The following is a 12,500-nucleotide window of genomic DNA, read 5'->3' as shown; positions in this document are numbered from 1 at the left end:
TTCAGCAAGGAAAAAAAAAACACGTGTGAGAGTGTAATGGACGACTACCAGAGCCTGGGGGAAGCGCTGCGACAATCACTGCCACATATCTCTTACTCCGCCTCTCGTTACTGCAGCGCCCCTTTCTCTGGTCCAAGTAAATCTGACACTCGAGGCACCTAATTATGTACGATTAGACTATGAACAGATGAAAGGGGAAAATGTGATACAGTTTCTTTTAATTCCTTCACAACGATGGTGTATTTTTTCTTTTTAAATAAGGTCTCTTTTAATCCCTTCACTACGGTGCTTTATTGATTAACTTTTCTTAATTTAAATCAGACTACAAAAACAGACAACCTACTGTAAATTCAACCAGGGAGGGATCTCTGGTACTGAAGAGGTTGATTAAGGCTACATCTTAAAGTCTCTCCTAATATGAAGAAAACTGTATGGCTGTTGCAAGAATAAAGTACAAAAGATGCCATCGGGAGGAGATTAAAACACAAACATCAATGCATATGCAGTAATTAATAATCTTGCGACCCAAAATCAAAAATGTAACTACCAGAATGGATAGTCCCGGTCTGATCATTTATTTGCCATCAAACAGTATTGGTCAAAGCTTTTATTTACATCAAACAAAAGGGATCCAGCACTATAAAAACCTAATGGATGCTAAAAGGAGTAGGATAAAAGACTGCCTTTATCATCCGAACAATGGGCAGTAAGAGTTCCCCGACATGTAATTATCCTGTACAGTCGTGTAATGGCGGGGCAACAGAAATATTAGCATACATAAAACAATGGACTTTTATCAACTCGTACCCCCATGGCATTCCGATCCCTTGTTTACTTGTACCATAGCCACACACACACACACACACACACACACAATTGTCGCGTCATTTGTAACAGAGGATTCGCTAGGGTATACTGCTCCGCTACCCTGCCGTTGAGGGAAAAAAAAAAAAAAAAGCACGTCAGTCACTTAGTACCATTTTTACTACACAGAGGCAGTCCTCACTGTACGTCTGGGATGTGTTCCAAAATATCACACTCTTTTCCATACAGCTGACGCCATAAATAGGGAAAACGGTAAATGAGCATCACAAACAGCTTTGGAACTTCTTAACAGGCATTATTTCTGTAACGGACAATGACAAAAACAAAAACAAAAAAGAACAGACATAACGCAGACTTCATTATATATCCATATCTAGATATCTACCTACCCACCTATCTATATATCTATCTGTGTATCTATCTATCTATATACCGGTATATGATAACCCTCAACAAATATTCTGTAACAGCTTCTAAAAGACCCTCCTCCGGTGATGCCATCACCCTTGTCTTGGGTGGAGCAGCGTGACCCCTGTGATGGAAATGTGGTGACGCCGGGGGAAGTCGGGTCCGTCTGGTCAAAGGACGACCTTGAAGAACCGAAGACGAAGCTCTGGGTAGCTGGGTTTCCAGCGCATAACATCTTTACCATTCCTAGTTTGACTCAGACTCAGTACTAATTACAACCCAAATCTTTAAAAATTCTGAAATCAGATACACTTTTTGTATTACGGAGAATTAGCCATCTTTCACGAAAGAGTGAGCGGGGGTATAGGGAGAGGAATATTTACATAGAACACGCAAATGGGAGGTATGTACAACTCTACATATCTAGGTATGGGGATGAAGGGGTGCATATACTATACTACAAAGGCAGATTGAGGAAAGATAAAGATGAAGAACAAAGGAGGATAAAGGAGGTATACAAGGTTGAGGAGGGATTCTACAGCGGACAAAGGAGAGAGTATAACAGGGGGACAAAGGGAAGGTGTAGCCTCTGAGTTCAGGTGTATATTCAGTGGGAAGGATAAAGAACGTACTTCCAAATTAAGAGGGAAATGAAGTGTACCCTGCAATGGCGAAAGAGAAGTACACTTGGGTGGTTCTCAGTGGGTGGTACGGAACTGATGTTTAGAAGTGCAAGGGAGATGTGTGCAGACGGAGACATAAGTTCGCACAGTATTTCACTTCTACTTCCCACTTTCCTTTGCTGACTAAAATGTCTAATCTGAGAGAGGAATGGTATGTTTCACTGCTCACTGATGATTGTCTTTGATACAATACGTCAGGGTGAATAGCGATGGACATACCCTAGATGTGAAGTAGAGCCAGTGGAATAATAATAATAATAATAATAATAATAATAATAATAAAAACTTTGCCCTTGACTGTACATAACCCTCTAGCTGAGAAGTGTAGTTATGCCCCCTCCAAGGTACAATGATTAAGGTGCCTGTGTATGAAGAGAGAGGAGACGGCTGTCCATAGGTCGGTGGATGTTGTGGAGTGCACTGTTTTAAAGTGTGGATAGAAGGTGTACTTATATCCCAATAACAAGGGGAACAAGCAGAACATCTATGCATTTAAACAACCAGCACCCCCCCCCCCTCCCTACAAGATTTCCTCAAAGACCACATGAAACTGTTACATACCCTGCCACTCGGAACACTTGGAGAACAGTACAGGACCTCATATCCGACCACCTCCCCATTCCCATATCCCGCACGATCACGCAGTCACAACAAACGCCATAAAAAAAGGTATATTTAACACAAGAAAAAATGTGCACTTGGAACATTCGGTGAGACTTTTTCTTATCCATCGACATGGCAATCACCGCCGAAAAGAGAAGCATTACCAAGCCAGTCAATCCCGCCTTTCTCAGCGGAGTTATCAATGAAATAAAAATAAATTAATTAAAAAAAAAAAAAATAGAGGGGCACTCAGTAGAGCGTATCTCTCCGACATTGGCAACGTAATTTCCAAACCATTCTTCATAATGGGTTAGGTTTATCATTGATTAGCGTTTCGCAAAAAGTATTTTCCGGATCCAGAATCTGTAATACGAACCGGATCGGCCCCCAAAGTTAATCGATTGTTCCCTGGGACATAGGCTATCTACCCACCAAATCTGGTCCAAATATTTCTGTTAGTTTCTGAGTAATCCTGCTAACATACAAACTAAAAGATAAACAAACAGTGGTGAAAACACTCTTTCCTTGTTGGAGAAAACAAACAAACAAACAGGGATGAAAACATAATATCCTTGTCGGAGAGAAAAATACTGCGGACACCCTAGTCTATGCTATGAAAAGTAACAGCAGCAGATTTTGGAAAACAATCAGATATATCAGATCCAAATATTCTCTCTCTCTCTCTCTCTCTAACGGGGAGGGAAGTAAGGAGGGGAGAGTAGAAAAAATGTGAAGTAGGTAAGGGACCTGAGATGGAATGGGACGTTGTTAAATACGTGTGTGGGGTTAAGGAAGAAAGTACTACAAATAAGTTAGAGGAGAGGAGATGGAATAAGAGGAATGAAGGAAGCTGGTAAAAGGACTACAAAGAAAACTGAAGAACATATGGCTATAGGGAACCAGGAGATAAAAGAGCAATGAAGAGGGGGGGTGGAACTGAGGAATGGGGGAAAGGAAAAAATGACAACTAAGAGGAGAAAAGTGGATACGAAAAAAGTTGCGAAGTGAACCTGGCAAAGGAGAGGACATGAAATTGGGTGCCTTGCCAAAATAATGAGTTGTAGGAGTAAGGAGAGACTGTGGAAGGAAAATAATGGTGGGAAGAGGAACGGGAGGAAAAGTGAAAAGGAAGGAAGGAGGGTGGGGTAGACAAAAGGGAGTAGGGTGTGAAATTGAGGAAAGAAGGAAACTAAGGAGAAGGGGGCAAAAGAGAATAAAGATAGCGAAGAAAAGTGGACAGAAGATAGGAGATGAGAGGGAGGTGGTGGGAGGGAAGGAAGGGGGTATGCTAAAGGTTAGAGGGCGTGAGAAAGATGGTGACGGAATGGAAAAAAAAAAAATAGAAGGGAAAATGAAGAAAACAGAAAACTGAGGGAAGGAGAGAGAATCAAGCGGAGAAAAGTGAACAGGAAGAAAAGGGTGGGGGAAGAGGTGGGGAAGTGGGGATAGAGAGATTGGGGGGTAGGCTAAAGGTAGGAGGGCGTGAGAAAGGGTGTGAAGGGAACCGAGGGGAGGGTGGGGGGAAGCAGGGAGGGTCAGTGAGCACATTTACACTAGGTAGTTCACGCCTGATCGCCCCCACTCCGTTAGCCCAACTCAGCCACGCCGTCTGATGTGACCGCTGCTCCGCCAGGCTGTTGCACCACCGGACCGGGAAGGGGGTGAAGGATGTTACACTTCATCACACTGCATCCTCTTTCATCATACCCAGCATCACTCACGGTCAACACATCCATCACATTCCGTGCAAGTCCAACCTGAATGTATTTACCTACGACCATCCTGCTGACCTAAACTAAAGAGTGTGTTTAATAAGCATCCCTTTGCTGCTATGAAAGCCCTTGGGTATTTCATTCAGGCTAACAGTCAAGCGATTTTATGTAACTGAGGGAAATTCAAACAATCAAAGGGTTACTCTCTTCAGTCTAAGGGCATCTCTCTCTCTCTCTGTCTCCCTCTCTCTCTCTCTCTTTTATTCTGCCAAACTCCAACCGATTTTATTACGCTTAAGAATAACCTCATAGTGCTGAAGAAGTTTAGGATCGAGAAATGTCTTGGAATTCAGATATTATGCAGTGTTCCGTACGCTGAGTGGTATGAGGGCGTGTCTCCATCCCAACCTTCCCTCTTGCCTCCTCTCCCCTCACATGCCGCTGTGCAAGCACACGTCTAATTAACCTTTAAACTTGATCAGGCTTCATTAGAGCTCAGAGTTTCCAGCAAAAAAAAAAAAAAAAAAAATCCCTAACACAGTATGGTGATGAAGACTTGTGCATGGCGATGTTATGTCGATTAAATTAATTCGTATGCTTCTTCAGACGGTCGTAATTAACTAATTCATATTACTGGCAGGAGACCGGAAAAAATGACAATACAAACAATTTATGAGTAGAGGTTAAGTACGAGTATTTTGGTATCACAGTTCCACATTTCTCTTCCTTCGAGAAATGCTTTCAAAACTTCATAACTTTTCCTTGGGCCACTACGCTCCTGACGAGGAAATTCAATAATTTTCATTAGTTAATACACACACACACACACACACACACACACACACACACACACACACACACACACACACACAACGGATGGGGTACTCAGAGGAAAATAAAGTCTTTGTGGCGAAGGAGTATGGATGGATTTTTTACCTTCCCTTCCCACCCAATTCTCCTCATGCTTGAACAGATCCTGAAAGCTAAGTATGTTCGTCTGGAAGTAGTCGCAATATATAAGGACGTCATCGCACTGAAGGGCTAACGGAGACGGTTTTTCACCCCCTCAATCCCTCAGCCCACCCCACCTCGCCTCCAGTCTAACCGATCCTTCGCAAGCTAAATATTATCGTCTGGGAATTGCGTGAATACGATGGAGGCGTCATATAATAATAATAATAATAATAATAATAATAATAATAATAATAATGTACGTCATCTCCCCGTAATGCCCCAGTTTATAAGAAGGTTAACGTAGTGATTTATGTTCTGCTCTCATTTTCTTCATCACATTATCCTGTTATTTCAGTCTGTTCTTCCTCCTACTTTAACCCCTTCAATACGATCATAATCTTATTTTTGTTACTACCAGCTCACTTTAATCACCTTCGGGGTTAAATTTTTCCATTCTTATTCTACACTGCTTCTTATGTGTGAGTCTAAATTTTCCTTCCTTCCACTTTAACATATTCAGTTTTATGTCACACGTTTCTTTATATCGATTTTCACTTCTTCCTGGTTTACTATTCGTTCCTTCATCAAAGTGTTTCTGTGATACTGTCTTTCACATTTCTCTTCCTCCTAATCTTTTCTCATCGGTATTCTGATCTCTCCACGATATCCTGTCTTTAACGGTATAATATTCTTATCCACTGTAAGATATTCGACGCTTTTTTTACCTTTCTTCTGCCGTATCTCCTCCCTCCCTCGTCTCTCTCTCTCTCTCTCTCTCTCGCTTTTCAGCATTTTTCCTCAATTAAATATATTCCTTTCTCATCGTCATTCTGATCATAGCGCAATACCCTGTGCTTATCAGTCTAACATTCTCAGTTTTATTATATTCATTACTCTCTCTCTCTCTCTCTCTCTCTCTCTCTCATACTCCTTCCTTTTTTTACCATCTCCGTCTTTCCTCCCGTCATGCTTCGTTCGTTTTCTCTCCACCCTCCCCTCCTTTTCCCTCCTCTCTGTCTCCACACTTCCTACTTCTCTCCCTCTTTCCTCCCTATCTCTCTCCATCCTCGACCTTTTCCTCTATCGTTCCCTCCTCTTCTCCCCAGCTCTCAAGCTCCCTTCCCCTTTAACTCTCCCTTCCTTCCTCTCTCCCCCTCTTTCTCCTCCATCACTCCCCCTCCATTTCCCTTGTCTTTCTTTCTTTTTCTCTTCCTCTCTCTTTTCCTCCCTTCATCCCCATCCCTTTCCCCCCTCCTTCTCCTTCTCTCCCCATTCGTCTCCCCATACCCGTCCCTTTCCCGTCTTACTTTCATCCTCTTCTTTCTCTTTTCCTCCACCTCAGCAACCCCTCTTCACCCTCTCCTCCTTCCAACCCCCTTTCTCCTTCACCTCTTCCTTCCCATTCCCCTCCTCTTCGCCTCTTCCTCCCCGTTCCTTTATCTCTCCCAATCGCTTCCCCGTCCTCTCTTTCTCCTTTCACTCTCTCCTTCCCCCTCCTCCTCCTCCTCTCCGTCTCTCTTGAGTGAATTTTAGGCTTTCCTGCGACGGGTCTGTGAGGCGGGGAAGGTAAACATGGGGATTTGCTCGCTGCGGCCGGGGAGGAGGGGCGGGAGGGGAAGGGAGGAGAGGGAAAGAAGGGAAGGAAGGAGGGAAAAATGGGGTGGGTGAGGGAGAGGAAGGAAGGAGAAGAAGGGAGAAGAAGGGAAGAGAGGGGAAGAAAAAAGGAAGGGAGAGGAGGGAAAGAGACAAGGGAGGGGAGAAAGAAAAGGTAGGGGAAAGAAGATAAAAAAATGGTAGGGAAGGGAGAGAAAGAAAAGAGGGACGGGAAAGGAAAACAGGAGAAGAAAAAGGCTGGGGAAGGGAGGGGAGGAAAAACGGTAGTGGATGGGAGAAAATAAGGTAGGGGAAGGAAGAGGGGAAGGGAAGGAGGGGAAAAGGGAAAGAAATGGGAGGTGAAGGAAAGGGCATGTGAAAGGAATGGAAGGGACGGGGAAGGGAAGTGAAGTGAAGGGAAGGTTGGAGGGGAATACACACGTAAACAGATAACAGGTATTAAAGATAACAAAAGAAGATCACTGACCTGGAACAAGGTTATCTCTTGGGTCTTGTTATGCCAGATATCCAAATTACATGTGGCAAAGGGGAGTGGAGGGAGATGCAATGGTAGGGAGGGGAAGGGAAGGGGGTATGGAAAGATTAAGGAAAGGGTAAGAGTAGGGATGAGTAGGTTGGGAAGGGGGTAAAAGGGAGGGGGAGAGGAGGTAATGGTAGGGGAAAGGAGAGGGGAAATAAACAGAAAGGAGGAGGAGGGAAGGTAAAAGGAAGGGAGGTGAGAGAGGTGAAAGGTGGAAGGAAGAAGTGGAGGTACAGGGAAGAGGACTGGGAAATGGAAGTACAGGATACGAGAGTGTGGTGGGAGGGAAGAGAAACGGGTAGAAATAGGGAAGGGAAGGGAAGATGAAAAGAAAAGAAAGAATGAAAGAGGGAGGAGAGGAATAAATGAAGGTGAAGAGAAGGAAGGGAAAGATGCGAAAATGATAGAGGAGGGGAAGGGGGTAAAAACAGAGCTGGGTAGATAATGCAAGAGGATGAGATGTGCAGGTCTGGGAGAAGATGAGCACACAGTCATTAATAATGAAGGTTATTTGGTTATTTCGAAGGTATTATTTGAGCAGTGAACGATGGTGCAGCTCATTTTCACTAGGCACTCTTATAACAGCTCTCCTATGTATATGCTCTCCTTTCTCTTGACCTTACGCACCCAATTTATAATACAACAGAACCACAACGACGACGACAACGATGATGATGATGATGATGATGATGAAGATGGTGATGGTGATGTTGATGAGTACTCTGACATTAATATCAGAACTCTAAATATTATTGCAGACCGAATCATTGAATTAACATCCTTTTTTTGGAACCTAGTTCATTCCGGACATATGAACTATTACGCTGAAAAAGATACTAACATATTAAGTTACGCTAAATTTGATAGGAAATAACTGTTTTATAAAGCCACGAGAAAAGCATTGCTACTAGTACATACAGCCGTATTAGCAATATCAGTTATCAAAACACTCCTATATCGATCAAAGGCAGCATTTTCAGTCAAAAGGGCGACAGTATATAAAGGCATGTTGACAATGAACAAGATATTGCAATATAATGCCTTTTTTCTGCTACATAAACCCATGTTTTCGCCGAACAAGACACTGTTAATCTGGGTTAGTAATATGAATGAAAAGTTGACTGCACTAAGACATAAAGGCATGACAGCGTTATATCGGAACAAGATACTTCTATGTAATCATCATCAGTGAACAAAATACTGCTGCAAAAGCATATGGCCATTGTAAGGTATGGTACAACTTACCTATACATAAAGTTAAGTGCTCCGAAACTTTTCATAACTTCAAACACCTCAAGGTCTTAATTGCCTGCTGAGCCAGCCACTGCAGAACAGCCAAGCCTCAGGTCAATCACGCACACTGCTGCTGCTGCTGCTCTTCACTTCAACCAACCTGGCCAATGGGGATCAGTGCAGGTTAGGTTAAGTTAGCTTGTGCTTAGTTTGGTTACGTATATGGCATCATGAAATACACGCTATAAAAATTATTTAAATAATTAAAAACATTAATAACGATTTTGTCCTTTTTAAAACTAAATATAATAATAATAATAATAATAATAATAATATCACATTGCAAAGGAGAACAATCTGTCTTCTCTTTCTGCTAGACTGCCAGACAAAGTATTATAGTTTGGTGGGCCGCCAGGATGAAACAATGGCCACTCCCCTGAAGATGTCCCAGCCTCCCGCCAAAGGTCACTATCATCATCTGCAGCCTCCCCTCACCTCCCTCCCTCCCTCCACTTCAGGTCACCTCCGCATCTGGCCTCTCACGGAACTGGCCAAGGAAGAAACAATAAGGCGAAGGCTGTGGGGACAATCGGGGTCATCTAGGGTGAGGAGGGAGGCGTCATGGGCCGGGGTGAGTTGTCCAGTTCTACACCCAAACTCAACCACTTCACTACGACGACGCTTTACCTATATTATATTTTGGTTACTTGTGAACATATTTTGAAAAAGATTTGGATTGTGCCCAAGTGGTCGAGGGGTAATCAAAATGTCTCTCGAGCTAATGTAATCGCCTGGATGTAGCACGCTTGCCATGAAAAAAAGACATCATTGAACTGAAGGAGTTAATTTTGTGATGTATCATACTTCAACAGTTTATGAGTAAGGTGAAGGATGTCAGGGTAATCGGGGTCATCTGGGGTGAGGGATGGGCGTCATGGGTTGGGGTGGCGTCGACTGGTGAACTGTCCACTTCAACATCCAGAGCCGTATCGTTGTGGGCCTAAGAGACTCCCTAGAACCTCTTCCTTAAACCACAAAGGGTGATGTACTACGAGGCCTCCGAAGCCGACGAGAATACCAACGCAAGCCTAATGTTAATACCCTCATCACGGGAAATTATTTTGGATTTTTTTTCAAGCTCCTAAATTTTGAAGTTTTCTCCAATCTGAACACAGTACCATAAAAAAAGTCATCGTATTAAAAAAAAATTAAAAGCCTTTCAATCCTAGAAGCCTATGGACAGTTAAATAGAATTATCTATAAAGAACATAACTTTTTAAAAGGCGAAAGAACTCTACCTGCAAAGGAAGTAGTGTATTTAAAGGTACAAATGACGCAATAGTATAATACACACCACGCCAAATAAGAAATTTCAGATTTCAAGGTTACCACCGCCCACACATTATCCTATATTATACTTCAAATACTATCACAAGCTGTAAGCGCCATTAAAATGCAAAAGCGTGTGTGTAAATTTCTATTATCATCACATAATTATGATAATAGTATAATTTGTATGATTAAAATCTTATTATACCGCAAGGCGTTATTATGCTACCCTGATTTTCCATTACCACTAGCAACGTATACTCAAGAGGCGGCATTCACAATCTTACCATCAGTTTCCAGACTTAACTATATTTTCGCGGGAAGGACATGGACAGGAGAGTACAGAATTTTCCCATGCTTTGTGGTCTTCCAGCAGAGAATAACCTAAGTTACGACTGGACACAGATTTTGACATGTTCAGCCACAACACATCATACGGTATTTATTATATTCTTATGCTAATTTTAGACGATTTTGTACAACTCTGGAGACCTACGAGTTGAGTATTAGATATAGCCTTCATCAACACCTTCACTGTAATCCTTTCACGTTAACTAGTCCTTTTGTAGGTTATTTCACCTTGCTCCGTCGCATAAAAATGACACTACTACTGCTCTACATCCTTTCCATAGCACTTATTCGTGACAAGCACCATACTCTAGTGTTAATCTATCGCTACAACTCAGCATGCAAGATGGAGCGAGGCCAACTCAGAGTGAAAAGAATATAACAGAGGCCCTTCCTACATTGAAAATCGTCTCGGGATAGCGACAACAACAACAACAACAACAACAACAACAATAATAATAATGATAATAATAACGAACATTGGATTCAAGAGGGTAAATTTGTTCTGAATCATTCCCAAAGGTCACGAGGTCGAATTTGTTCTGAATCTTTCCCAAAGGTCGCGAAGTAAAGCTGGACGTAAACTGTGACAAGCCTAAATAGCGGGATAGGCTTCCATGACCTATTAAAAAGAAAAAAAAAAGTGCTTTAGTGATCAGTCAAGTGAAACATCTGCATTAGGGGCTACAAAGCTCACACGCACGTGATCCATTACCGCCAAATGACCACTACGCCCTCACCCAACCACCAACGCCAAACATAATTATTGTATGAGTTTAGATTTTGTTTTTCGCTTTTTTTCTTCTTCCTACTACTGAGGAAAAAAAAATGTGAAAGAGGCTGGTGTAATGGCGACAGAGTCTGGGGAATTCTTAATTTGTTTTTCCACTTCATTTTCACAGTGAAATGGAAAAATTTAACAAAACCCGAATTTCGAATTCGCTGTACGCAGGAAAAAAAAAAAAAAAAAAAAAAAAAAAAAAAAAAAAAAAAACGCAAAATCTTGCTGGGTTTCAAATTTCTTATGCAGAAAATTGAAAATAAATAAATAAACGCAAGATCTTACCTGCTTTCAAATTCTTTTAATTTTATTTCACATCAAAATGGTAGCTACAAAAATAATCAAAGAGCCTGAATGGTCTGAATTTGTTTTCGTCTTATTTAACAGCAACATGGCACAAACATAACAACAGAAAAATAGTGATTTTCCGATTTTCCTTCCCTCATGCTTCAAAGCAATATGGTAATTACAAAACAGTCAATATGCCTTAATGGTTTCGATTTTTTTTCCCATCTCTTCTGATTTGACAGGAAAATGGCAAATAAATAATGGAAAACCTCAAGAATTTCGACTTTTTCCCTCTCTCTTTCCTATTTCATTGCAAAATGGCACAAGAATCACGAAAGAATTGGTGTTTCTTAAGATGCTATCCCTCTCTTTTCGTAAATAAATGGTACAAAAATAATGAGAAATACTGTGCCTTTCGAATGTTATCCTTTTTGTCACATAGAAATGGCAAAACAAGAAGCCTACAGAAGAACTTACTGAGTTTTAATTGTGTCTTTCCAGTTTCATCCCTCATTCACACAAAAATGGCACAACCGTAAGACAAAAGCTTCGTGAACCCTGAGTTTATTATTATTATTTTTTTTCGTTTTCCCTGTACCGAGACATCCTGGTGATAAAAAGAGAAATTTGCTGAGAGGAGAGAAAACCCCGTCAGCTAATGTAAGGGGAGAGAGGGAAAAAACAGGTTATCTAACGCATGACTAAGTAGAAAAGTGCACGGTAAAACAAAGGTAATGGCGGGGTGGCTGCTCCTTACATTAAAGTTGGTTAACCCTGCAGGACCCCCAGCACAAATGAAGCGTTTCGTAATGGCATAATCAGACCCAAGCCCCCGTCCCCACCTTATTTTTTTTTTTTCCCAGCATTTTCAGTTCCTCCTCCTCTTCTTTGGATTTATCTTGTTTTATCCCCAGTGTGTGTTTTTTTTTCTCCTCCCTACTTCTCCTCAGTATTTCGTTAATTTCCTCTCATTTTTTCACCTACATATATCGAAGCATCCTCCTCTCACTTTCCTTTTGAAGTATCACCCTGCTTAATCTGTCCCTATATATCCTTCAGTTTCCTTTATCATAATACATTTCTAAGTAGTAACGGACATATTCATTTTCTATTCTTTAATATACTGACACGAAACAGACCACACCACAAGCAACACAGAACTACTTTCTGTACTACATCGACCAAAAGGACGATACAAACTC

At 41.7% G+C, this 12,500-nt stretch overlaps 1 protein-coding gene across 1 annotated transcript in view; it reads left to right on the top strand.

Annotated features, from left to right (window-relative positions):
• The window catches only part of Smg6 (Smg6 nonsense mediated mRNA decay factor), a 202,422-nt gene that overhangs the window by 189,915 nt on the left and 7 nt on the right, over nucleotides 1–12,500 (top strand). The window contains exons 19-20 of the mRNA XM_080267983.1: nucleotides 1,296–1,442; nucleotides 12,436–12,500. The exon at nucleotides 12,436–12,500 is cut by the window's right edge and continues 7 nt beyond it. Of these exons, the coding sequence (XP_080124109.1) occupies nucleotides 1,296–1,442; nucleotides 12,436–12,500 (212 nt within the window). The remainder of the gene's footprint in view (nucleotides 1–1,295; nucleotides 1,443–12,435) is intronic.

This window comes from Coenobita brevimanus, chromosome 26, assembly GCF_032717465.1.
Source record: "Coenobita brevimanus isolate Jiangsu-jjx chromosome 26, ASM3271746v2, whole genome shotgun sequence".
Lineage (NCBI taxonomy): Eukaryota > Metazoa > Arthropoda > Malacostraca > Decapoda > Coenobitidae > Coenobita > Coenobita brevimanus.
Note: the sequence above shows the minus strand (reverse complement) of the source record. Positions and strands in the feature narration are given on the sequence as shown.